The 27,973-nt window shown below is 41.4% G+C and overlaps 1 protein-coding gene across 1 annotated transcript in view; it reads left to right on the top strand.

The window, feature by feature from the left end:
- Positions 1-27,973, top strand: part of SLC7A11 (solute carrier family 7 member 11) — a 59,066-nt gene that overhangs the window by 19,706 nt on the left and 11,387 nt on the right. The window contains exons 6-7 of the mRNA XM_049815001.1: positions 1,422-1,466; positions 26,925-27,048. Coding sequence (XP_049670958.1) covers positions 1,422-1,466; positions 26,925-27,048 — 169 coding nt within the window. The remainder of the gene's footprint in view (positions 1-1,421; positions 1,467-26,924; positions 27,049-27,973) is intronic.

The following is a 27,973-nucleotide window of genomic DNA, read 5'->3' as shown; positions in this document are numbered from 1 at the left end:
AGTGTTGGTGTTGCGTCCCAGGACGCAGGCAGAATTTTATGCATCGCCTATGAGGCTATTAACTTTTAATGATACAGCTTTAAAGAACAAAACAAAGGTAGTATCTGTTATATGTGTGGGGGTTCATCCTGCGAAGAGCAGGTGTAGACTGGTATATAAAATGCTGGGTGAGAAAGGACAAGTAGAGAAAAGAACGCAAGGAAGCGTGTCTTTGCATCAGTAAAAAGGACTGATACAGGGCTGTCAAATTACTTCTTTCTAGACACAGGACTAAGACCACAAAGAAGTAGCTGAACATCTTACTCATCAGAAGCCATCTCTCCCTTGAACTATCCCAACCTCTTCTTCTGTGCTCTGTGCACTACCAAGTTTAGAAACAAGTACTGAGGTCGTTGTATAAGATGGCAAATCTAGTTTTACAGAATTTCATGCTCGGTCACAAAATCCCATTTTTTAAAACAGCGAGCCAGTGCTAACTCATTCTGCTAACCCAGATCTGGTCCAAGACTTATGATGGAGAAAAGTTCCCAGACTTTCTGCCAGATCAGGTACTATTTGTTTATTCACTGTAGCACTGTTGGGTCCGATATGATTTGTCTTCCTGCATGAAAGTAGAAAGCCAGCATAAGCACTGTATTGACCGCTCTGTTTAATTAGCCAGAATGTGACTTTGTGCCCGTATCTGAGCCAGGCACATCTGTGTGATCCAGCGATGCACAGACCTAGTGCTAATAAATGCAGAACAGAGGGTTCAGTGACCTTGAGGCTTATAGTTGCTTTGTATGCAGGGCTGTACCTGGTGAGTAGTTCCTAGAATTCCCATAGGTAGCTGTCTCTTGCACGCTGCTGGAATACGACCAGGGTGCAACCTGTACTGGAGGTTGTGCAAGAGCATGCAGGACTAGCAGCCTGGGTTTGTGATCGTATATGACATGCTAGTGTCAAAATCCTGGTTTTAGGAGGGGTTTTTTTGAGGCTTCATTTATTTTTATTGTTAAGAAGTCCTTGCTGAGTACCCTGATGAGAATTTTTGCCAATATAACCCTCAACTGTGAAAGGCTACAGCCACAAATGGAATATGAAGCTTGAGGGTGCATGTGTGTTTGTGTATAGGATTAGCGTAAACCGTAATTTGCCTAGTATGCTGGGGGAAAAAACCCTGATTTAATTCCACACCGACATTTACATAGCTTTTGACTTTTTTTCTTTGCTTTGCTGTCTTTTCTGCGAATTCCCTTCATGAGTGTGGGGATGAGGGAAGGTTAAATCTCACACTCTCCTTAATCCAAACACGGGTCTGCAAAGTCTACTATAATTAACAGTAGTGCTTAACTAAAAGCATCATCTTGATTCTTTGGGAAAGAAATACAGAGTCAAAATCTACCAAGCCCTTTATAATATGTTTTATAACTCTTTCCTAGGTTTTACCTCAATTTTGTTACTGAGGAAGTGGAAAACCCTGAAAAGTATGTACCTAATGTTTTTCTTGACTTTTCAAAAATGGTCGTAAAATTTAAAATGCTATAAAAGTAGTGATCTTCAGAAATTCTGCATGCTGGTCAAGTTGCTTGCTTTCCAGCAGATCTGGTATCTATTTGAATTGCAACTGTTTGAAGATTTGCTATTTTTGGCCTGTCGTGACCTTGTTATGTATTCTGCTTTTATGTGCACAGAAAGCAGAAAACTAAGTAGATCTTCGGGGCTCTGATTCTCTCCCTCAGGATACAAGTAACTATCAGTGGCTCCTTTCGGTGGAAGTTACTGGTATCCTGTCAGGGAAATCTTGCCCAAGAAACTTATCTGCTGCAATATTTGGCAGTTTTGCTGTGTTTAAATATTAATCAAATACTTAGTTCTACTTCTTTTAGAAGTCTGAGAGTTGCAGGATCTTGAATACACATAGCACAGCATCCGATCCAATTAAGCCGAACAGGGGATATTGGTGGGAGTCTGTTTCAAACCAGAGATGAATACTCTCACAGCACCTGTCTGTAAAATATGGGAAGAAAAGCTGTCCTGTTAGGGAGAGTTTGATTTGGCAGATCTATTTTGGTAGATAGGTTTTGGTACGTGCAGCCAGTAATAAAACAATATTAACCTTTTCTAAAAATTAAAGAAAATATGCCTTGTCAAATCAAATTGTGGTCTTTGAGGAAACTAACAATTTACTTGGTTAAAAATTGATGGGTAGATATAATTTTCTTAGGTTTTTAAAATAAGATACCTGGCTGGGTACCAAATAACTTAGTGTTTAAAAAGACCCTCAGCACTGTACATTCAGAGAATGTGAAGCTACATATCTGAGATATGTAGAGAAAGAAAAAAACCCCACAACCCCAAACAGCCATCAATGAGGAGCATGTAGAAGGTTTTTAGTTGGTTTCTTCAAAGTCTGAACCAAGCCTGGTGCTGTTCAGTATTTTCTTCAGAGACCTGAAAATAATTATAAAGAAATTGATGATAAAACATGAGGATGGCAGAAAGACTGGCGGATTTCCATTGTTTCAGTGCCTTTGAGGTGTCTTGGGTGTTAACAGGCTCTTTAATGTGATCTGGATATGTATATGGAGGGCTGGATGCTGAAACCAGACAAATGCAGGTAGAAAATACAGCATTAATATTTAATAAGGTGGTTGACTAATCATTAGCAGAGATACCTATGTACAATTCAGTTGTTCACTGGTAGTCTTCAGTTCAGACAGAACACCTTTTTAGAAGCTGTGCTTTAGTAAAACACAAGTTATTTGGCTCAGTGGAGAGCAGCTAGCTAATGCTTCCCAGGCCTGGGACACACAGGAACTCAGGGTAAATGATCTAGTAGCAAATCTGGGTTTAACTACCAAGAATATGTGTGCTTTATAAAGTCAGGGAGGCAGAGATTTAAAAAAAACACCACGTATTTTCAACTTTTGAAAAACCATTGTATGGCAGGCTGGCTTGAAAGGAGTGAAGTGATTCTGGTCCAAGATTTCTACTGCTTCAGGAAATTCTGGGGAGATGGGTTAGGAGCCAGGGTCTTGGTGAGATGATCAAAAGCATTTGCTAGAAGCAATATAACTTGTAAATTATCATGTGGTTACCATCAATACTGTGTGATGTTTTTAAACGTGCACATGCCTACCACCTTTTGGGACCTTACATACACTTATGTGTCTCTGCAGTTCCCTTAACTGTATGGTGATTAATTGAAATTATTGGTAATTTTCATTGCAGTTGTTTTATATTGACTTCTTTTTTCTTGTGGTTTGAGTCAGAGGAGTGCGTATTTTTGAACATATTGCCCTCTGCTGCGTAGGACAGAAAGGCATAGTTCCTTTTCTTTTTTTAACTAAGCACCCATCAAAGGATGTTGTATCCCAGCTAAGAAAAGTGGTGTGGGTTAGATTTCGGGGTTTTCTTCCTTGCAGCTGGGATGGGAGGGAGGGAGAGACTCTCTCCTCTGCCCCCATCTTGGGAGAGCTTCTCTGTTCCCCAGGTTACCCTTGGAGAGCTGCTGAAGTTAATTGTGCTGCTATAGTGGGGATGCAGGACCAGGGGGCAAGCCACACAGCCTGGCTGGTTTGGTGTATTCCAGGACAGCTCTGGAAAAACCAGCTCAATGTTACACGTGCAATGTTGTCGCAAAGCTGTTAAAGCTTCCCTTCATCACTCTTCTTCTTGGGGTTGCGCTTTGAGGGGACAAGAAGGGAAGATGGCCAGTCTTTACAGCAGGGTGCCTAGGGTCACAATCTCCACACAAAGGTACAAATATACAGTAGAAGAGATTGGGATTTTAAATGTTGCTAAATAAGTGGCAGATGATGGCAGGACAAGTGGATTGCTACCGGCTGTGCTGATGGAGACCCCTGCACCACCCGTAAATGGGGGATTCTGGACTCCATTAACCCGAAACAAGCAATTAAACGAAACAGTTGGAAATTTATTTTTTTTTAATCCAGTTGCCACCTGTGACTGGCTTTGTTGGAAAGATGTCCTGCTGAACGGGGACCTGCTCTGCCACCATTCCCAAAGATACAGGGCAAGGGAATAATGTGGACTAATCCCAGGGGTAACCGGCTCAGCTCCCACCAAACTTGGTGCAGGCATTAGGTGAGCTACTAATCGTGCTGCTGTTGTAGGCATTTATTAGAACTCAGTTGCTGCGGAGGTATTATGTTAGCTGTTTTTAAAAGGGAAGAGGAAAGTACAAGCTTGAACCGCTTAGGCTGTAACAGCTCCAGGTGTGCAATTTGTAATGTTTGTCAATGGTTAGGGATGCAAATTACTTACAACGACAGAGGTGAGCATGGTGATGCCTTCTGCACTGCGTGTGCCAAGGTAAATGTTTGTCTGAGAATCAGTCACAGTTGCAAATTTCCAGGTGTGCGGCAGCTTCTAAAGTAACTGACAGCTGGTGCCGAGATGAACGATCGGCACCGTCCCCATGTTAACCGGCCTGCTGCAAACCCGCAGTGAAGTGTACCGAAAGAGTTGTGGGGAGGATAGCAGAGTCACAGCAGGGGGAATGCAGAGAGGCTCTAGCGGAGAAAGGAGTTGAAGCGGACCTACCAAGGGCCCACGTTTGTTAAAACCTGGCTTTAATCCCCCTTTAATCCCCCTTTTTTGTGGTGAGTCCTGGACTCCCTCTCTGCTGGTGTGGTATTGTGGAGGGTAAGAGAAAGAGAGAGATGGGTCAGGGCCCTAGAATACATCCCGAAATGCACAAGAAGGTGGAAACATCTACTTGTAGGCATTAATGTTTTCCAGATAGGGATTGCTTTGTTTGCTGGGGTGTGTGAGGCACCAGAAAAGCTTGCTGGGGTACAGCAAGTGCCGTTGGAAATGTAGGAGAGAGGCAGGGGAAGGGGAGATGCTCGTGACCTTGCCTAGCTGAAAGCCACCTTTGTGCCCCAGCGGAGTGGCTGTTTGTACAGGCAGCAAGGGCTCCCGAAGGCTGTGGGAGTCTGTGTAGGTGCAGCAGTCTGCCCAGGCGCAACAAATTGCAGATTTAGGTCTATAAATAGCATAAATACTACGGGCCTGAGGCACTGAGATACTTAGGCGATATGAAATCTTAGAGAGAGAGAGCTGACACAGACAGTGGAAATGAGCCAAGTGGAGAAGAAGCGCCCTTTAAATTATAGAAGGGAGAATGGAAAAAGGAAAAAAAAAAAAAAAAAATCTGAAAGTGAATGCCACTACTTTTTGAACAGATTTTTGGAAGTAGTGCTGAATTCTCACTTTGGAAATGTCACAGTCCCTTCTTTTGTATAAGAAAGAGGACATTATTATAACCCCAGTTATCGTGAGATGTAAAAGTAGCTGTTTCTGTCTCCTGCTAAACCCCCTTTTGATGTCTCATTTTTAAGCCTGGACTCATTTCTTTATTCCTCTTTGTTAAAGTGCTTCCCTCATACAGCATTAGTAGGATCTGAAGCAACACGAAGTTGATGTTTGTTTTACAAGGAGCTGTGGTTGCAGTGTTCAGCTGCTTTAATGTACAATTTTTTTAAAAAGAGCCTGAAACAATTTTATTATCAAGAGTATGTGGAACAACGTTGCAGTGTAATAACAAATTTCTTTTACTTTTGAAAATTATGCTTTGCATATGTGTCCTGGGTCAATAGCGATTGCTGTTTGAAGTGAAATATCTGAATAATCCTTGAAGCAGAGCTTCACCAAAATAACCTCGAGAAGCCACGTCACGTGCAGCTTTGATCTTTTTGATTTTCTTACATTATAAGGATCAGCCCTACTCAAACTGAGGTCATACTGTATTGTCTAAATAATAAGTGAATGAAAGAACAGCCGGGTCTCTCAGAGAGAGAATTTGTCACCTGAAAATTGACAGGAAACGTGTTGCCTGGAGCAGTAAATTTAGAGGACTGGAAATCAAGCATGTTGAACTTTCAAACTCATTTCTTATACATAGTCTTTGAGCTCATCTGTATTCTTGAGCATCCACTCTGTACTCTCAAGAAGGAGACCAAGTTTTTTCAATCAAGACTCTAAAAGCAGCTCATGCCCAAATGGCACTTCCCTCCTCCCTTCCCAGGCAGAGCAGAGTCCAGGATCAGAGCTTTAGTTTGTCAGGAATTTTGACGGACTCCAGATGAGAAAATAACACAGGAGTGTTTCTACATTACAGCAATGTCTTCAGAGCCTCATCAAAGTCGGGGCCAGATTGTGTCAGATGCTGGCCAAAGAGAATCCTGCTTTAAAAAAATTATGTTCTACGTCCTCAGTATGAGCAGAAGATGAGCCCAAACACTTCACGTTATAAAGATATGCTCTTGTTGGAAGGGAAAGAAAATATTATTTCACTTTAAGGGAAGGGAAACAAAGACTTGAAGACCTTAAGGACTTTAAGGAAGTCTGTGATCAAGTGGGCAACTAGAGGTAGTAATTCACAGTCCTACTTTAACTCAAAATCATATTATTTCCTTGGCAGTGTAAGTTTTTGTTAGTGTTGAACTTAGGAAATATTTTTCCTTTAGTAGTCTTCAGTTTCAGTTGTATAAAATGATAGAGAGGAGATTTTTAAAGGACGTGCATTCTGAAAATATTTTACAGCAAAAAGTTAGATTCCTTTGCAGTTGCAGTTAAATATAGCTGCTATTTGGCAAAATCTGCCCCCCCCGCCCCGCCCCCCCCCCCCCCCCCCCCCTTATTGGGCCATTTCATTTGCAAATATTCTGTTTCTGTTTGTAAAATAACTTTGGTCCAGCCCAGGCAATCTATCATTGTTTAAAAAGTTACACAGTGCAAAGAACATATTATTGAGATGTATAGTGTTTATAAGCCTGGTCTCAGATTGATAAATCATGTCTTGTGCTGTTGAAAAGCCAAGAAATGAATTGCTTTGCTATGACCTTGGCGTCTGAGATTAGTCAGTTTGTCTATTAGATTTTTCCAGTGTTCTTCTCACTTCATTTATTCCTCTTTTCTAAGGAACTGAGAAGCGGTAGATGTATAACAAGTCACCAAGGCTTGATGTCATCAGACATTTTGTAAAATCAGGATATCAAAATGTTTCATATAATCTGTTTTTATATTGGGTTTAAATAATGTGAGTGTCATGTCTAATTAATCTAATGTGTACCACCCATTTATATTAATTACAGTTTAAAGTCACACTTTGCATCTATGAGGACTGAGTGAGAGAAATGTGATATTAGAGGTTTTTTTCAGCATGTCTAAGCATTACAGAGATGCAGATGGATGGGAGGGGAATGGTGGCTAAGACACTAAAACTCTTCCAGCTCCCTAGCTGTTTGTAGCCACCTGATTTTGGCACTTCACATTAGGATGCACCCCCTTTCCAAAATCAATCAGAAACTTGAATTGCACTGTTGCTCACTACCAGTCTAGTCCCTGACTAGTTATTCCTAGTAATCATAACAATGAAAAATATTTTTAATGTTAATTGAGAGGATGCAAGACTTGCCATTTCTGCCTCTCTGCTTCTTTGTTAATTTTTGTTATAATTTAATGACAAGCTGTACTTTGAAGATGAATATTGATATTGATTATCTTAGGCACAAGAAAAGGAACAAAGTCAGAAGTTTAGCTCCCTTGCGGTTATGCTGTCTATCATTTCAAACACACCTCATCACTGCTTTTTATTCAGGAAAGACAGATGATGTAGTTGAAGCACTGAACCAGGACTCAGGAGAACTGGCTCAGGCACAAACTTGCTGTGAATATGGAGGGTGGGTTACTTCATCTTTTCTCCTCTTCCTCCTTTCTCTCCTCCCCTTCTTTTCCCTATCTACTTTATGGAGTGGGAGGTATCACCCCCTAGCTTCGTTTTGGAGTATTTATGTGCTTCCAAGGTCAGAGGTAAGACATGGGCTATGGGGAATGAAAAAAAGTTTATTTGGACTTAAAAATCTACACGCCTACTTCTTGAACCGAAGGCTTTAGCAGATTTATTAAACTCCAGGTATGACTTCTGTAGGTCCCAGTCCTGTAAAGTCTCATATGGTATCAGAAGAACAAGGAAGCATGTGTAGGTCTCTATGTGAGTAACCAGCCACCTGGGGGTGTTCCCCATGGGGACGCAATCTTATTTTAAAATAAACTTTGGACAAGCCTTTCTCACAAAGTAGCAGGGCATAAATACAGTTCCTTCCTTTTAAGTCTGACGCTGGATGCAGGTATCCTACCTAGATGCAAGCAGAATAGCTTCGGTACCTGGAGTTTGAAATCTTTCTTGTTATTCTGTTCCACTTACTCATAAAAGATACATTTGAGTCCAGTTCGTTTTCTTCATGTCAGGCTACACTGCCAAATATTCAGTTCAGAAGTTATAGGATTACATTGTGATGTTTTATCTGGAGATAATCAAAAGAGACAAATGCTAATCTTTCAAATATTTTGCAAAGCCCATTTGCTTATGTGAATTCATCAGATTCCCTTAAAGGCAAAGCCAGGTCTGTTAACTGAGCATTTGCATTTATTCTTCGATATATTATTTGTGTCTTGGGCTATTTGTCTGTTTGAATACTTATCCTCCATCACAGTATGAGAATATTCTAATTACCCTCCCCCCAGCTATTTTTATGTATCACTTCAATGGAAATCTTATTCTTTCTAAATTTTACTATACCTAACAGAACAACAGGCTACCTAAATTTCCTCAGTTCTCCGCTAAGCATCTCAGAAGATGAGATGTCCAAACACTGGTGAATCCAACATCACTCTCCACAGCTTAACTGAGCCCTGTATGAGGGATAAAATGATAGATTCACAATCATGTCTTCAGCACTATAAAATCCTTTAATGGGGAGCCGAATCTGCCAAATAAAGAAAACAGACTAATTTACTAGATCAAATATACTTACACAAAATCAAGCATGGGTTTTGTTATTTGTAAATTGTATGATATGAAAAAACCATTTAATTAAGAATTTAATTCATTAGTATATGTGTGCGTTTGAGAGGGAGAAATAGACAATTACTAGCTCATAGGGGAGCTGGCTCACCAGCATGAAACTGTTCTTGATAAAAGGAACTTTCCTTTACTTTTGCTCTCTCACTAACCTTATTAACTACTTACTGCTTACATGCCTCACATCATCAACTCATTCATTATAGTTTTTTTTATAAATGACTGATAATTCTTTTCCGAAACTACGTATTTCAGTCTTGGATGCATGTTTTTTGATGGGTTCAGACTTCTGAAACCTCAATAAAGCAACTAATCTTTTGCACTTCATGAAAAAATATTAATTAAAGGATGCTGCTGCTTCTCTTGCTGCAAGCTGGAAATTCTCTTATGAGTGGGATCCAAATGTTCTGAGTTGCTGTGCTCTTATTTAGAAATTTTTTTTTTTTTTTTTTTTCACTAAAACTCCTAGTTTGGGAGACTTTGTGTCCCATAGTTTGGTACACAGGGGTTTCCCAGACTCTGTCACTTGAAGATCATGGGTACAACATCAGGCTCAGAATTGCTTGACAAAATATTATGTGGGAGGCAATGCAGGCATTAGCTATGACAAGATATGCTTCATAAATAGAGGTTTCCAGTAGGAAGGAGTAATTATTACTTAATTTTGCACCCAATCTCAGCTAATTTTTGGTGATAGTTTGAGGCAGCTCGGCTTCCATTCAAAACCAATTACAAAGCTGGTGGGGAGAAATATTGAAAATACTTTTTGGTCAGCTATGATCTCAGCTTAGACATAGTAGTATTGCAGTTAGATTTTCTTGCAGTGCCTCCTAATTCCTAATGAGGATGCCGGTAAATCAATAAGGAATAATAAGCTTTTATAAAAAGCCAGCAGACTTCCTTCAGGACATACTGCTTTTGCTGCTGCACTGTCTTGCACGTCAGTGAGTGGAACTTTTTAGAGTCACAAGTAAAAGAATCTTGAAAGAAAAGTCCATGCTGGAGCAGCAGATGCTGTGGCAGGTTCCTCTGAGTTCTGTCTCCAGCTTCTACTTCTCTCTCCCCTCTACATCCCAACCCCTGAGACGTGCTGTATATGCCCTAACCGTGACAATCTGTTGGTTCTGCCAAGGATGGATGCAATTAAACGAGCCACGTGTGAGACGTGCAAATGTTTCAAGGGCTGCAACTTGCTTGTGAGCCGTATTTGGGGCCTGTCTGTGATAAGATTTGGTGAGGGTCACTGAATCCCCCAAATATTTCCAACTAGCTGGAGTGAACAAGGGAAACTCTGATTTTAACTGTGTTAGCAGCTTGAGTTAGAACAGGGAAAAGGTCAGGATGCAATTGAAACTGGTAACCCAAATTAAAATCCAAGTAGTTGGGTTCTTTTGTTTGTTTGTTGTTTTTTTTTTTTTTTTTTTTTTTTAATTTCAATTACATTGAACTGGATTTTTGGATTTGATAATGTGGATTATCTCGTACTCTTGTAGTGCAGACTTTTCTTTGGCCCTGCAATTTTTGAGAGTTCCAGTACACTAGCTACCATACATAATAAATCCTAATTAACTGAGGGTGCAGAGTCAGTCCTTTAGTTCTTATTTTCCCTGTTCTACAAGTTCGTCCTACCACACCTGGGTGTCCCTTCCCCCATGGGTGCAGTGGGTCCTTCTAAACAGCACTGCTGTGTCGTAAGAGAGAGGAAATCGAGAGCACAGCTGGAAAACAGTGTGCCATGCAGTTTGAGCCTGGAGTGATCCAGATGTAGGCAGAAAGACACTCTGCAAACCTGAATCCCCTGCCTTGTCTTTGACACATGCACGTTGTGTCTGAGTGGTGCTTTGAATTCACCAGGGCAGTATATGCAGAGAGCAGAGGGGCTGGGAAGATGACTCACTGCATGAATTCACCTGTCGTCTGGAATAGGGATCACAGACAGCAAAGGCTTCAGCAGCAGAGATAACAGAAAGGCTGCAGATTTCATTGTGCACTATTCCTCTTCCTTACCTCTGCACGTACTTGGAGGTAGCCGCTATGTGTGCGTACTGCTTTCTAGAGGTTGCATGTTTTCCTTACGCATTCAGTGAGGAGCTAACCTAATGGATACTATCACAATCTAATAACGTTCAGGAGTGTGTATGTGACACATACTCAACCTATGTTATTATTTCTTTTTCCTTTTCCCTTGTGCAGTTTCTTTTTTTGTTGTTGTTGATGTTGTTGTTTTTGTTCTTACCCCATGTTTTTTGGTGCTTAAATCAGTGCTGAGTCCTGTGGTACAATTCCACATCATGAGAGAGAGAGGTGATCCTTGGGTGCAGTTTTCAGGCACCAATATCTTTTTGTCTTTGGCATCTGCTTTCTAAACACCAATTTAGCATTTGAATTCGTTCAGCTGACTTCCAGTCTTTCTATGTCTTTTTTCCACTTTATTATCTTTCTATTTTAATATAAAGAAGAAAAAAAAAGAAAGCTGAGGTTCTGTTTAGAGATTGACTGCAGTGAAGAGCTACCTGTGACAGGGTTTAAACTGATATGCCAGTCAATATGTGTAAATTAGAGAAGAGACTGATGTAATCTATAGCGTCTGTAAAGGTTTCAAAGATGTACCTTGATCATTAATTAAGACAATAAGGATGTCTCATAAAATTACGGTTGAGGAGACTAATAATTCACTATCGAATGAAGAAAGGCAAGGTCACTTGTATAATTACCTATTCCAACATTTATATTCCTTGTATAAAGTGCTCCTACTCACACAAAAGTCAAGCTGATGGCTGTGGAAATATTCAGGACTAGGAAATGCAGATCTCATACCTAAACTTTGAGGGCATACGAAAGAAAAGAGATGTAGTTGTCTTTTTCTGTTTGTTCTGTTTGATTTTGTAGTATGATTTATTATTTCATGAAGTCAAAGTTAACTTATAGCACATGCCTGGCGTGGGTGTTTAAAGAAGAATGAGTGGGAAAATGCAAGAGCAAAGATGAATGCTATAGATGCAGGTTAGATCAGTATTGCTGTGCTGGGTTTTAGCTGTGGGTATGTGTATTGAAATTAATAGTGCTATCACTATTCTTTTTCTCCTATTTGTCTGATATAGGATCTGATTCCAACTCCTTTTGTATCTCAGGAACATAATAATGATATTGCAAAGATGTTAGTACAGAAATCAGGAAGGTAGTCAGCTACCTGAAAAATCAAAGATATTCAGCAAACGTAGCTGGAGGATGGAAGGAAAAAGAGAGGCGAAGAGAGAAATTGCAAAGGCAGAGGCCATAATATCACGCTGATATATGGCAGGACAGAGGGTTAGTAGTGGTTCTGTTCCTGTGCGTGCTGTTAGGAGGGAGGAGGGTAAGGCAGGGTGGGAGAGCAGGCTGCCTGCGTGGTGGTCTCCCCACTAAGGCAGTGTCCACACTGCGGCAGTACTTCAGAAGCCATTGCTTTGATATGTTTGTTTCTGTTTATGTAGACTGTGGTTTTAAGATAAAATGCCCAACTTGAAATGAAAATGAACGGAATCTCTCAGAATTCTGGAAACACTTGAAACTTCTTGGACATTACTTGTAGTTCTGAAAAATGGATCGTTCGGGCAAGCTGCTGCTGAAGGAGAGGTGTCCACGGGGTGGGAGATGTTCCTGTGGGCTGGCTGGGGGGGGGGAGATGAGTGGGTAAGCAAGTGCATGGGCTGCTGTGATGCATAGCCTTATTTTTTTCTGATCCAAGAGTAGTGGAGAAAAGGAGTCTGGGCTAATCTCTTCTGCAGGGGTTGAGGATATTTCAACATTTTGATTTTTACAAGTGACTGCCTTTGTCAATTTAAGGCTCATGATGTAAGGTGTCATGACCGGGTACGGGTGAAGTTATTGCCCGGAGCGTACATGGAAGAGGCAAACATCTACACAGAAGTGGACGCTTAAGAGGCAAACCCTCAGCCGGGTTTCTCATCCTCTGCCAAGCCCCTGGCACCTCTTTCGAGGAAACAAATTTCAGGGAACTCTGTGGAAGCTTCCTGCCCTCCCTCCTCCTCCTCCTCCTCTGCAGGGATGGAGGTGCCTCCCCGGGGTGCCGAGCACCCCGCAGGTTTCTTCGGAGCTGACTGGCTGTCGCGGAGAGTCTTGCAGCACCTCTGGCTCAGAGTTTCACAGAGCTTTGGGGGCTCCAAGGTGTAAGGATGCGATAAGCCTACGCGCTGGCTTCAGCTCGGGGTGGTGGCCTCCCCGGCTGTCTCGGCGGTGGCTGTTCAGTTTGTGTTGAGCAGCGCCACGTCACTACAGAGCAGGTCGCTCCTTTCCAGCCCTTGCAGCTTGGTTTGCTTGCTGATGTGATAACCTGCTGAGTGCGAGGTGTGTTTGCTTTCCACCCCCCCTTTTTTTTTTTTGTTTGTTTATGTGAATCATTGTTACTATGAGTCAGCCCTGCTAAGGAAGTAAACCAAATGTTTATTCACAGTCTCCCCCGGGTAGTTGGCAAAATCCTAATCTGCTTTACCAGCAGGCTAATGTAATATAGCAGCAAAACAACGTAACCTTCGAAGTTTCCACTGCCCTGCGTTTTCCTTCATTTTCACCATCTGAAATACATGCGAGACTAGTTTAACATCTATTTCCCTTGCACTGAGGGACATAGCAGTACCTGTTCCCTCTTTATGGGAACCCTGAGCGGCTCAGCAGAATATTCATTGCGGGAATAAAAATCTCTTGCAAGACTGATGTACTGCAAAAGGTCCAGAGCTGTAAAACATACTGTATTTTACTGGAGAGATCATGGGTCTCTCAGGGCTAAGCTAGCTCTTCTCCTGGCTGCAGTGAAGGTCCCAGGCTCTCATTAGACATTTACATTCTTTTTCTGGTGGTTCATAAGCAGGTGGCCTGACTGAATTTACTGGAAAAGAGGTGAGACAGTAGTGCGTTAATGGTAGACGGGAAAGTGAGTAAACTCACCAGAACAGTTATAACCAGATGGGAAAAAAAAAATAAAAAATTGTCCAAGCAGGGATCAGATAAAACCATGTCTATACACTTCCAATGTCAGCCACGGCACTGAGTCCTTCGTGCCAAACATACCGTGCCAAATCAGCAAACACTGTGTCTACATAAGAATTACTGGCTTGAGAAGCATTTTTTCATTGAACTATGATGTATTGCCTCTTTGTATCCTAACCCAATGCCTGAAAACCCTGATTGCACTCGGCTGATAACCGCTATCAGACCATGCTTTGGGCTAACAGCTGGGTAAGGTGACAAAGTGTGTGTCCACGTGAGGTGGTTCAGAGCCTGCCTTTTCATCCAGAGCAGGCTCTGCGGCTCCCCCCCAGCTCCACATTTATCACCCTGGGCCCTGTGGGGGTTATACTCTTTGTGAAAGAAAGCACGTGTGGTTCATACAACTTGTGGTGTTGATGCTGCCCTGCAGCGTAGGCAAAACTCTCCTGGGTTTTCCCCTTCCCACTTTAAAACAGGAGCCTGGGTTCCTCTGACACTGGTGCTTTTATTTCCTTATTTACCAATGGCATTAGCTATGGAGGAGGTGATTCTGAGCACTTGCCTTCACCTTTCGGTCTGAGATTTAAATCTGGTTTTCATATAGCACTGAAATCTCGCTGTAAAACCCAGCAGAAACCAAGAAGTTCCGTATGAAATTGCATAGGTGTAGAGCAGGCTTTGCTCATGGGTGCTGCCAGTGTAGGTTATACCCTGTCTGTAGAAAAAAAGCAAATCTTACAGCTGTTTTTCCTCTTATTTGTAAAAGCAAGCCAACACCACTACCTATGGGTTGTTATATATGGCAGAGACTGCTAGTTTAATTCATAGTGTGATGTTCTGACCTGGACTGTGGTGCATCCTTTCCTGGCTGCAGAAGAGGATGAACCTCTTTATGTCCCTTTTGTTTCTTTTTCCCTTAAATGCTGAGGGTCAAAAATGACAAAGTACAGAGTGCTAAGCCAGTGTTAGGTGAGCATGGTGTTATACCAGAAGCTGTAACAGCACCTTGCATGCCATTAACAGCAACCTTTTACTAGAGCACCATCTAAAACTTCTCTAGGCTGATGCTGGCAACTGGCTGACAGAAAGCAAGGTAACATTTTTTCCTGGTATAAAATACAAAATGGGAGAATAAACCACAAAGGAATGGGCTACTAAGATGGCAAGAGTAGTATGTTCTTTATTGTACTCGTGTGCATCAGATCAGAATTTTATAACTGCACAAACAGTTATTAACACATGCCATGTCATCGAGCGTACTTATCCTTTAGAACAGCATGGTCAAAATATCAATAGCAATGTTGTTATCATACATGAGAAAAGGAATATATTCCACTTGGTTCAGCTAGCAGAATAACTTACTCAACTTTGACACAGTCTTTTTGGATGAGACATTCAATGGAGTTGTCTTATTTGGGTTGTTCAGCTTTAATAAGTAGTGAAATTGCTGACTTGTATTTAAGATACGTAATAGTCGTATCAAAACAAGACAGTTTGGCTTTGTGCATCTTTCCTGTAGAGGAGCATATCCCTTTCTGTGTGATCATGGAATTTCCATCAAAGAAGGCTGTGGGTTCTTCTTACTCAGCGCTCAGATTCCTATTCCCCAGCACACCTCTTCCCTACGTGGTAGCTGTTTTATGTGTGTGCTGATGGGTGTACTGATGTTCTGGAAGCCGGTCACTTACAGTGTAGCTTATACTTTGATATTTGGCTGTGACTATGTTGGAATTTTAAATACGTAGTGACAGTGATATTTTATTTAAGAAAAGAATATTGTTAACTAACAACCCATAAGGGTTTTCAATCATTTAAATTATAGTACAGCCTATATCCATGAACTGTAAACTAAGAGGATTTATATAAGATTATAATGGCTCCAGAGGAGCTGTGAAGTGAATAATCTGCATTTTACAAGTTGCACTGCTGTGGTCTATTATGTCAATCCTCATTCACTTGTAACACTTGTTGTTGAGCAAGTACTGTTATTTGCATCTTCACCTTGTCATTATGTTTTGTTTGTTGCAAAAAATTGGACTATATAATAATAGTGTTTAATTTTTTGAAGTATGATGGAATTAAATGTCCCTTAGAAGAGTAGTTTTGATATCATCATTTGAAAAGATCTAACAGCAATGGAGACACCTCCTTCATAGATCATGAGAATGGATAGAGAATAAGAACACGCTGGTATGACAAGAGGTTTAACTTCTGTGTGGGGTTATTTTAAAGAAAAGAAGAATTACATTCACTCTACAATGACGGAATGATCAGCGCTTCTATTTTTTTTCATATCTGTTTATTACAGGAAAAAAACACCTACTAAGCAAAACCAGATGAAAGTAAAGATTTATCCACAAAGAACATAGAAGACCATGAAATTCCTTTTCCTTGGGCAGAACTTTATTAGAGGATGAGCTTCTTGTGGGTCTAAGGACAAAATATTTCTATAGATGTGAAAAATAAGCAGAATCACTTTTGGATTCTTGCTTGGTACTTGTGAAGGCCACGAGGAGAGTCTTTTTCTTAGTTGCAGGCTATCCCAGACACAAGTAGGTCCCAACTGTAGGCCACCTGGGCATGGTATTGACCGTTGTCAGAGTCAGCATGCTGCCCTGGAGGAACTACTGTGGAGCGTAATGAATTACTTATTTTCTCTGCTCCTAAGAAAATAATTTCCCCCACAGTGGCCCAAATCCTGCTATCTGCTTTGTGCTTATTTTGGCTACTGAAACAAGCCTTGCAAGCACTTTTGCTAAACTAAGACATACATTTGCCCTGTTCCACAGAGCTGGTGTTTTCTCTAGGCTTACTTTTAGGTGCAGGTGTCAGGAAGGCTGGTACCGGGCAGTGTGCTATGGACTGTCAAGATGCAGGGCTTTTTGATGGCACCACTACGTGGTTTTTCATAGGTTGATTTTGAGTCAGAATAAGAGACAGTGCAGTAAGTTCTGTATAAACCATCATTATCACTTTCATTTTAAGATTTTAGCATGGAAGAGTAGCACATCATTGACAGAGGGTACACTGAACAGTGTACAATTGCGAAGATGAGTCAGCCTTAAAATCCTAAGTCTCATTGACCATACTGTCCAAGACCATTGAAAAAGATGAATAATTCTGGATGTTTCATGTCACTATCCAAACTGGAAGGAACTTGATTCAGTACTAACTCTCTAAGGGTTATTTTTAAGATTTCTCAGCTTGGACACAGAAAAAGGAAAATCCAGCCTTACTGGTGATTTTTAAAATTCCGTGTGTTTCTCTTCATGATATCACCACCCCCACCCCCCCACCCCCCCCCAAAAAAAAAAAAAAAGGATATACTCTTCTCCTATGCGTGTGATTGTAGTTCAAGTATTATGAAATTTTAGTGAGAGAGAATTTCAGCTTACTGATATTTCCTTTCTCAAAGCACTGAAGGTAATAAAACAGAAAAAGTTGATACTCCCATTTGAACTCCATTCAACCGCCTCCAGTTACTGCACGCTACAAAGACATATTTCAGTTCACACTTGGAGTTTTCTGGATTTCTCTTCTGTGTCAGAACTTAGTCATTTCTTACAGAGTTATTTCAGTGTGCTATATGGTCTGTCCCACATCTGTAGCCAGTCCGCTAGGCTGTCCTTAGCAAAATCCTCATTTCCTTGCTTTCTGCAGAGAAAACTATTTATCTGCTGGACAGCCCCCTACAAGGCAGTGCAGTATTGTTAAGACATCTCCTTTTAATTTCATTTAAACCCTTTTATATCTTTTAAAATGCTAATGCTTCAAGGCACCCGCAGTTACCATTTTTCTCATTTTGAATTCCTTCAGAAGAAGAGCCTTTCTTGGTAAATGATATTTCAGTTTCCATGGTGCTCCTTATTATAAGTGGCTGCTCTTTTCATCACCGAATGGTGCAATTTTCATTCATGCCGAAATATCAATGGTAACATACAGCAGCAAATTGTTCCTTTATGATCCTTGGCATTGTGGAAACTCTCCTGCTCAAAATTAAATGTCAAGGAATTTAACAAGTATGAAAAATCTGACTCCTTTTATGCACACACACACAGAGACACACGCTCCTCTCTCCATCCCTCTCTGCACCTAAGCGTTTGTCTTCCCTTGTTAGCATAACGAGTCATTAATATGCTACCAGCGACGCTTCCTAAAAAGTTCAGCTGCGGGGCCAAGGGGGTGGCGTTCCCTCCTGTACCCTCTGCTGGAGCTGAGCAAAGTGTTTTGTATTCAGGCTGCTTGCTCCCAGGCTCTGGAGTGGCTCATTTTGGGAATGATCGCAGCCTTGCCAGCCTGCTCCCTTGCATTACTCAAAGTGTTGCTTTGCCATTTGCCGTGCCATAAATCAGAAACATATGTCCTCAGTATAGACAATAAAAATACATACAGATCAAGGCAGGGCATCGCTTCCACCCCAGCCCCGCTGCCAGCAAATGCTCTGGTACTGGTGGTGTGTGGGAAGGATGCTGTGACAGGCAGCACGGTTTTTACTGGGATTCCTTTTGTAACCACCGTAATCTCTTTCCCGGGCCATGACATTATTGTTATGTGGTAACTGCTGTCTGCCAGCTTAGGTTTCCCGTCTATGAGGCCTGATCTGCTCATTTCCCTCCTCAGGTTCCCTTGTTTATACTGCTAAATATTCCCTCCCAGCTACTGCCGGTGCTCTGCTGACTGCTGTCTTTGTGCTTCACGGGAAAGTGGCTGTGCGGGACGGCCACTCTGCCTGCTTGTAAGTCTGCAGGGAACTTCAGAAGACTCCGTCGTCCCTACGAAAAGTGATTCTGTGTGGGGAAAGTAGACCCTGTTTGTAAATCAGGTTCTCAGGGAATGAATAGTTTTACTTTCCCAGAAGAGTCTCCTGTAAGAAATAAAACTACTTTTAATGCACAGTTACATCACACCCTTCTTTTTACATTTATTTTAAGTCTAGCAGTGAGGTACGTGTCCGTATGGAGCAGTTAAGAGGAAGTTAGACCCGTTATCCCATGCTAGATAAGGCAGCTTGGAGGGAGTGCTTTGAATCATGCCTCTGCCCCACTCCCCTTCATTTCCATACCTGAGCTTGGTGCAGGCAGGTGTTTTGTTTTTACAACCCCATGTCAGGTTTGTGGTTATGGCTTCCTTGCCTCCAAGCAAGCACAGTGATTTACTATTGCTTCTCACCACAATCTACGCTACTGCAGTGCTGTAAGCACTTCCCACAAATAGGCCTCGGAAGAAAATAAAATGCTGGAACTTGTGAAAGAGCAGAGGTGCTCCCTTCATCTCTTGGTTGAGCGGGAGCTAAGGCAATAAAAGTCAAATCTGAGTTTTTGCATCTCTGGGGGAAAAGGTCACAAACTTCCCAGAGTACGTGAATGTTTCCCATAAATGAAATAAAGGAGGGATGTCAAAACGCTGATGTTAGGTAGAAGCATGGAAGTCATTCATCAAGCCCAGGAGTGACAATATCTATGTATTTGAATCCTCTGGATTTATACTATGCTGCTTTTAAAAGGCAAGCTTTGTGAAAGAGAGTAGCAGGTCTGACCTAAACCACACTTTAATTGCAGTACCCTAGATAAATAAGCATCTTCATCCAAGCATCTTCACTGTTATTTTAGGTTCTGAAATGCTAAATGCAGATCCTTTGCTAAAGATCCTGCTCAGCTGCTGCCCACGTTTCCAGGCACCTGACTTTTCTCCAGTTAAGCCTCCCAGGCTCCCTGAGGACAAGCATGCCTGAGTTTCCAGGGCAAGCCTAGCTCCATGCAGAGTTGGCTAGGCCTGATTATTACAATGGGAAAGAAAATCCATCTTAGGTCCTTGGCAGGGGTGTGTCTTGGGGTCAAATTATAGTGCAAAATAAAAGCCAGGTCTGATTATTCATGTGTCTCTTGGAAACAGTCATAAACTTTGTACAAAAAGTTTGCAAATGAAGTAATGTGAAGATGTTGGATACTGGCACTTGATGGATATATGGAAATGGTTTATCAAAGAGTTGACTGAGAAGTCACAGGGGATGATTTATATCTTATGTTTCAAGACTGTGTTCCATTTCTGGTTTTTAAAGAGGTATTTTTAAAAGTTAAGCCCCCATTTTACTTGCATTTCATATTATTTCAGCAGCTCCGCGTACTGCCTCTTGTGCTCGCTTTCTGGCTCCTAACAGCACTTGCTGTAGAAGAAACTTGCATGGCTAATCAGAGATAGTGTGACTAATATTTAGTGTTGTAACCTTGGAGGTCCTTTGTGGATTTAGCTGTCATCTTTACTACCTGCTGTCTGGGCTTAGTTTTCTTTGGGAATGCCAGGAATGCTATCCACTCCATGTGAAAAGGTTCAGGATCCTGCTTGAACACGAGAAGTCTCTCTAGCTGGTAGTCCAAGTTTCAGAGGAATCCATTCCTGTCTTCAAAGAAAGGTGTTTCATAAAAGGCATTGGCTTGACAAGTTAGGGCTTGGGCTGTGACGCAAATGAATACAGCACTCTGGTGAGATCTGGCTTGCCAACCTGAGTCAGTAGACGATGTGACCGTAGCCGCGTTCAAATCTCTATTAAAATAAAGCAAATTGCCTTGCAAGCATAACAATTATCCTCAGTCTTTCAGGGGCTGTTGACAGATCTGCTTCTCCTTGGGACTTCAGCTGGGAGGGTTTACCTAGAAGGAAATGTTATGGAGAACAGTGTTCCCCTGTGCGGTTGGTATTTTTCTAGGTCTTAAGTTTTAGCTAAGAGAGTGTTTATGCTAACTGATTTTTTAGGAAAGCCTGCTGAAGAGGGTATTGAAAACATTTGAGAAGTTAATAAAATCTACGGCTCTTCCCAGCACACTTGTAGTGCAGTTTGACCCTTTAAAGTCAGTTGGTCATACAAGACCCCTTTTACGAACTGTGACCAATTATAATCCAAGCTAGTGAAGTTAAACACTAGGAAGCAAGCAAGTAATTAGGTACAGCAGAAGCCTTTTTCTTCTCTTGTTAGGTGATAGAAAGCAAGAAGGTTTTTAAATGCAGACCATGGCCTGATCCTTCATTCTGTTATCCCAGTGTCATGCTGCTGTGACTCTGCAGATGTCAGAGGTACAGAACCAACGCATTGAAACGGAGAAGGGAGCCCTTTAATGCGCACTCCAGCAGTAACATCCGTGGAGCATGTGGTGGCGTAAATGAGAGCGTAGCTTAATAGCTAGTCTTTCCTTTTTTTTCATTTCTCCCCTGGAAAATCACAATCAAAAGAAGATGAAGAGAAGTCATGTAATTTAATAGTGTTTGAGCTGCAAGCCCACAGACAGCAGCTCTGGTCTGGAACATAAGGCTGGAACATACTGGGTGGCAGTGAAGGGGGAAAAGTGGTGATCTGCTGAGGAGAACCTTCGCTACAATAAACAAAGCAATATTAGCTCATTGCTAAAGCCAGTCGTTGCCGAGACCCGTATTAGCATTTACAAATACAGGGATTCGAGAGGTTCTGTGATGATTCCCATCCCTTTTGCCTCTCTATTCCTGGCTTTGATCCTGTCCTGGGGGGTGGCCTCCTTTTAAGTTTTGCACCCTCCTTTTCTGCTAACAGATGGGCACAATTGTAAGTTTTTTCACACGTTGACATGGTGAGAACCATTTGATCCTTTCAGTGTAACAGGCTGTCTTGTAGGCTGCTTTTCACATAAAAAACATGCATCAGAGATAAGGAAGTTTATATTAAAAAATACTATTTTCCTGTTCAAGGTTTGGGATTGCCGCAGCTCACAGAATGACCACCTGGGAATGGCAAGAAATATAGATTGGACTCTGGAATGCGGCACTTACTAAGCCAAGCCTATACCTCTTCTGGTCTTGCAATGAAGTCCTGGGAATATTAAATTACCAGCACTCTCTAGCCGCTTTCTGTATTGTATTTGGTTATTTTTTTCAAGTGTCAGGTTATTTGGATAAATTTGCACTTGTGACTTCTTCTGCCAAGCTTTAGCCCTATGGACAGAGCGATGAATGATTAGATTTTTTAAGAGTGCCAAAATCTGGAAACAGTTCATTTGGAAAATTACTTAACAGATTGCAAATGGTGAATAAATTATTGCACAAGGGAACTTTTGAAAAGGATCTTGAAACTCCTGTGGTGGTAAATTTTCAACTCAAGAAATATAGCATGTACAGGCTCATGCTCATGAAAACCAAGCAAATCCTTGCCTGGAAACCATGTGAAGGAGTTAGGACTTTTCCTCTCTCCTTTTTTTTCCTTTTTTTTTTTTAAAAAAAAAAAAAAATTTAAATGTAACAGAAAACATCTTTCACAATTTCTATAGCACGTTAAAGATGTGCTTTTTCTCACCTAACTTTACCAGTAATTAGTTGATTTGTTTAGAGCTTCTTATTTATGTTTCCTGGCTGCGTCCCATTGGTGCAGCTTTTTCCAGGATAGTCGACTCAGACTGAGCATTTGTAAAACCTGCATTTGCAATGGATGCAAGGAAATGATTTTGACACGGCCTCTAAAAAACAACGGGCATGGCGACAGTGTATTTCATACTTGTGAGCTCAGCTGATTCAGTGGGGCATATTTGACTGTGTGCTGCTTGTTTCATAGAAAGTACAGCCTGCAGTGGTCACAGCTCTTAGCACTCACTGTTTGTTGTTATAAAAGTTGTCATTAAGCTGGGATATGAGCTGTAGACTTCTGGGAATGTTCCTTGGCTGATTTATTGACATTGTTGTTCTTATTCTCAGGTTTTCGCTCTGGCTTTCTTTCTCTTTTTCCTTTTTTTTCCTCTCCCTCCCCCCCCCCCCCCCCCCCCCCTTAATCTGCTCTGTGTTTTTTCTCTCAAAAATATTTGTAGGAGGTAGTGCAGTATCAGAGCAGATTATCAGAAGATGTATGATTCTGCAACACTGAAGGTCAAATCCAAAACCCAGTGGATATCCTGATTAACTGAACCTGTGCCCTAGCTCCGGGACCCTTTACAGGCTCTAGAAGGAGGGAATTTGCTTCCAAGCTGTATACAGCATATATATGGCAATGCATTTCAGCCCTCTATAGGCACAGGATGGACTAGCTGTATTTCTAATGCTAAATTTCTCTGTGATGGCAGACTCCTCAGTGACTCTTTTTTTGAGAAGTACAAGGTAGATGTGCTCTTCATTTCAACAGTTGTGATTCTTTGTTACAATTGCTTTGTATAGAGGAAAGAAGGGGAAGATTTGGCTTTGAATACTAGCTAGGGTTGGGTAAATCTTAAAACATGTGGAGATTCAGTTCAATTTTTATCAAGATTCAGATGCTTAGAAGCTACCTTAGTTGTTTTATAAAGACTTTTTAATTCTATTGTCAAGATTTTCCTGATTCAGGTTTCCTCAGGTTTTTGGTTGTTTTTTTTTCACCCCTTTTGGTACTGATTTTCTTCAAAGTTCTGGGAGAAGAGATGAGTATTGCTTCCCCTTCTACCTCAGGAGCAGCCTGCTTGGATATCATCTTAACAGTAATGCATGAGTCACTTCCAAGTCATTGCATAGGTTTGGGGCTAATGTCAGCGCCTCAAGGTCTACTCAGAAAAACAGCTGATATGAAAAAGATTTTTCTTGATTTTGAAATCTTTTGACATTTCACTTTGAGATGAAATGCAAAAGGAAAGCACCGCCCTACAGTAACCAGTAGCCACTTCAATGCAAGTTCAAGCCCTGGGCCTGCTTTCAGTAAATAAAACATTGCAGTCTCCTGTATCTGAGCACACATAATGCTAAGTTTTTTAAGCCATTGGTCATTCTGAGGTCTTTACTGGTTGGACAAGATTTCTGTCTTGGTTCTAAGATTTTTTTCCTAAGAAAATGCTGAAATGGTCAAGTTTCCCATCAGAAGTTTTAGCTTCAATGAATCAAAAATCTTAAAGCGAAAGATTTTTTTTTTCTTGAATTTTCTGACTCCCTCTAGGCCAAAATGCTCAGCTAGCTGTGTGGCAGTTGTGAATTTGCATTATATCAGAAACATGGCTTATTGGTGTGCTAACACCCTATGTTGTGTTTGATTCATAGGATGTAGAAATGAAAAGGTGAAATCTGCATCGATAGAGGCAATTTAATGGAGAATAGAACTTAGGTATGATTTTTCCTGACTTAGAGAGAAGATTTGGAAGTCTAGGAGAATATCTAAAATACAAGGAAATTGGTACAGTGATCCTCCAAGGAAAGGAGATAATCTTTATTGGTAACGGCATTACAGTTTTTATTCTAGTGCAGTGACTGTAGTTCGTAGTAGAGAGTTTGATAATGGGATCCTGTTGCAAATTGGGAACTGCCTCTTAAATTGGATGGATAGAAAAGACATGATTAAAGGTCTTACTTAGTGGTTTTACATATGGCTCGTACCTGTCTGTCTGTGCTTTCAGATGATTCGAGGACCAAGTGTAAATCTGAACTGAGATGTCAGTGAGAAATGAACCGTACGGTATTACTCATCCCTGAAATCTTGAAACTGGCCTTTCATTTTTATCTAAATCTGTCACTGAAAGCACTGGCTAATAAGCAGCACTCGGAGGAGCCGTGTGCGAACGTACGGCAGCCGCCTGAAGGCCTGCCTCTGCCAGGAGACAAAAGGATGCGCAACCTGAGCGCTCGCTTCGCTCAGAAGACGAGGACTCAGGAGCTTAGAAGTCACAGCATCCCTTGTGCTGCTGAGTTATGATCTGCGGGCTTTTTAATGAATAGTGCTTGCTGACTAGTTCTGGCTTGGGTTTTGGGTTTTATTCTTCTCTCGAGGGTTTGGTGTTCTTTTTCTTGTTGGTATTAGGATCCAAGCGGGTTAGTACTCTTCAGCATAACAAGGCAGGACCCACAGTGCTAAGAAAACGGTCATGTTTGGAAGCATGATTTTTCCCCCTGCCCCCCTTAGTTTTGAAGTGCCATTTTGTTTTAGAGGAAATTAGACTGGGATTTAAATGAGAAGCTGATACAGCAAGCAGGTGTTTGGTAAGAGTTAGAACGGACGAAGCTAGTTTGTTAAGTTTAACCATGCGGTTTCAGTCATTCAAATGGTATTTGTTAGAATAGTACAAATTTGCTATTTTTGGCTGGAAACATTTTTTTTTAAGGTTGGAGTAAGTGCTGATTTATCCAATAGCTTGGATTTATCTGTGATGCAGAAGATACGTTTAAAATCTCTGTTCTGACAGGCTTTGAAACCATGTATTCCTACCTTGAATTAGATGCTAAGTAGATTGAATTCAATTTAGACCCAGGTTAGGTAAGAAGCTTAACCAAACTGGTTGCAAAATAACTGGTAACTGGCCTACAAAAACATTTTTTTGCTCTAGACATATTATCAACACGCAGTTCTGCGGTTTTTCTTGAGTCAGTAACTTTGTGGTTTTTCCAGCAATACAGCACTTGTATTCTGGACTGTTCGCTCTGGTCCTTGCCGTTGTCTTCTCCATCAACAAGCACACCCTACAAGCTGACTGGCTCCCCTCCTTCCAGCTTCTTCACCTGAGACCGGGTGTGTGAGGTAGCAGCGGATTAATGCAGTATCATTGTGTCCACCCAGATTTGGTGCTGCAATATGGCATGGTCCTCTTACCTACCTGTGTGTCTGGGTTAATGACAGTATTTGACACCATGGCTTCTAAGGTGGACAAGATATGCAACAGTGATACTGTCCCACTTTATTTAGTCTCCGTTTAGCATGTCTTTTCAGCTCTATACAGGTATAAAAAAGTCAAGGATTTCTTTGAGCAATAAGTACTGGTAGTGAAGAGGATCCTTAAATTCTGACCCAGCTGTGTTTCTTTGAGAAAAATATCAGAAAATAGTGGATCTTTGTGTTGGTTTTCAAAACACCTTTTCCTTTGAGGTAATTGCAATAATCCTTTAGGACAGTGCTTGTGGCCTCTTCTGGGACACCAAAATTCCTCGTTCTGTCTCTCCTTCTTCCTGCCTGATGGGGTGGCCTTCACAGTAAAGTTCTCTAAATATGGCAACCTCTCCATCTCTTCAAAAGCAATCTTAACATAGACAGCTGGAGGGAACCGGCCATGAAGAAGGAGCTCTCAGCTCTCCTCAGAGGGAGTGCACATGCTGCATCTTTCCAACCTCAACTCTCAGCCTTGGAATTAAAGGACCAAACATTTGTTTCAGCTCTGAGTCTGATCTTGGTGTGATGCAGGTATCAGTGATATCTAGCAATGATATCAAGTGGAAAGAGACTAGAGTAACACTTGAAGCATCTGGGTTTTGTTGCTAACTCAAACATTCGCCTGCAGTGTGGCTTCGGATGAATTCACTGTGCCTCTGTTCCTCTTTAAAATAGAAATAATTCTGCTTTTCTGCTTTGCTGACCTGGAGGACATGCTATATAAGTTTGGTGTTATTATTTACTTGTGTGTTATTGTTCTGTCTTTTAGCTAAGATGTCAGGGGCTTTGTACTGTTCAGTACTATTTGTGCTGTGCTAACAGTACAAATTTGCGCTGTTCCTAGTTCTGTGTCATATTCTGCCCTCATGTATCCCTGAATAGAGAGGGAGGTAATTGGGATACGGTAAGGTGTGTGAGCGAAGAATTGCATAGAGGAGGAAAGGACAGAATTTCACATGCTAGATGGTTTGGCATCCAGGGGAAGATGTTGAACCACCTCCAGGTGGGCAGGCATGGAGTGCCAGTAGGTATGCTGGAGATGCCACTGTGATTGCTCTCCTGATACAGAGCTGGATCACCTGCATCTGTCATCTGCCTTATTGCTGGTTCAAGCACTGATACCTGCTGCCTTCCTGTTGGGCTCAGCTGGAAAGTCGATATGGGTAGGTAGCTGAAATGGGCCATGCTTCTTGTATGGGAAACAAGGGGACCACAGCCTCTTGGTGTCTCCAAAGGACTCCTCCCTCAAATGGTTTCTCACCTCTTCATTATAAATTTATTTGCTTTGTCTAGATGGTTTTGTTTAGGTGTGTTATTTTTTTTACTGGTAGTTTCTAATTATGATATTTCGGGATCACCGAATGTGCATTCACCATCATTAGTGGCTTCTTCTCATGTTATTTGTTTCATGTTCAGGGAATAGCAACCAGATTGCAAAATAATGAGCTACCTTGTGTATTTCAGAAACATACCCCTCGCAATATGCATTTCAATGATTATCGTCACAGTTGGCTATGTGTTAACAAACGTGGCTTATTTCACTACAATCAGTGCTGGGGAATTGCTGCTTTCAAAAGCTGTAGCAGTGGTAAGTTACAGAAGAAAAATACAAAGCTATATCCCTGCTGCAGTTGTGTTTGTTGATATATTCTTATTTCCAGGGGAAAAAATCGGGGGGACACGTCCAATCAGGCTTTTCTATGGCTCCTCTTTTATACCACATATTAGCATTCTGGTGAAATTAGTCTGATTTTTGACTGATTAGTGGGATTGCACTTAAGGACATCGATAGCATTTGTAATGTAATGTTAGACTGTATTTATTTACCTGATATAACGAAGTCAATAGGACTTCATTTTTATAGCCAAGTAAACGCTTGAAAAATTCTGTGCTAAATTGTAGGCTGAACTCCTGGGAAGCAGGAAATACAGATATTTGTGGAAGTGGGAGCTCTGAACTATTTTTAGCAACAAGAAGCGGTAACGCTGTCTCCGCACAACGTGTGTCCTGAGTACTTAGGAAAGGGGTTGCTGTGAATACTGGAGTTGGGAAGGAGTTGCAAGGCAACCTGGTTTGGAAATCCTGCTTTGATTGTTCTTGCTGAATTGTGGTGATGACACTGATTTTTATATTTATGGTATCTGACTTGCAATGAGGAAATAAAAATTTCCACTTATTTTCCAGTAGTGACACTGCTGCGGCTACTTCAATTGACGTGGCATTTAAAAATGACCAAATTCTTTAGCTCATGGAGATTTAGAAACAAAACATTTTGCAAACCTGAAAGAAAATTGTGCATGTCTCCTGTGGTGCCCCAAACTCCAACTAAGGCTCTTCTGGTAACCTAGAACAACAAAGCGTGAATGGATGGACCGTAGCACTGGGTAGCATCAGCTAAGTAAAATGAAGGCTGTAGGGAAAAAATAGTAGGTATACAGATCAGACCTCGATCCTTTCAGAATGGGTCATCTTTTCTGGAGTCATAACGGTCTAAACTACACATAAATCAGGGC

This window comes from Accipiter gentilis, chromosome 12 (genome assembly GCF_929443795.1).
Source record: "Accipiter gentilis chromosome 12, bAccGen1.1, whole genome shotgun sequence".
Taxonomy (NCBI): domain Eukaryota; kingdom Metazoa; phylum Chordata; class Aves; order Accipitriformes; family Accipitridae; genus Astur; species Astur gentilis.
The sequence above is the reverse complement of the archived record's forward strand: the minus strand, read 5'-3'. Positions and strand labels throughout refer to the sequence as shown.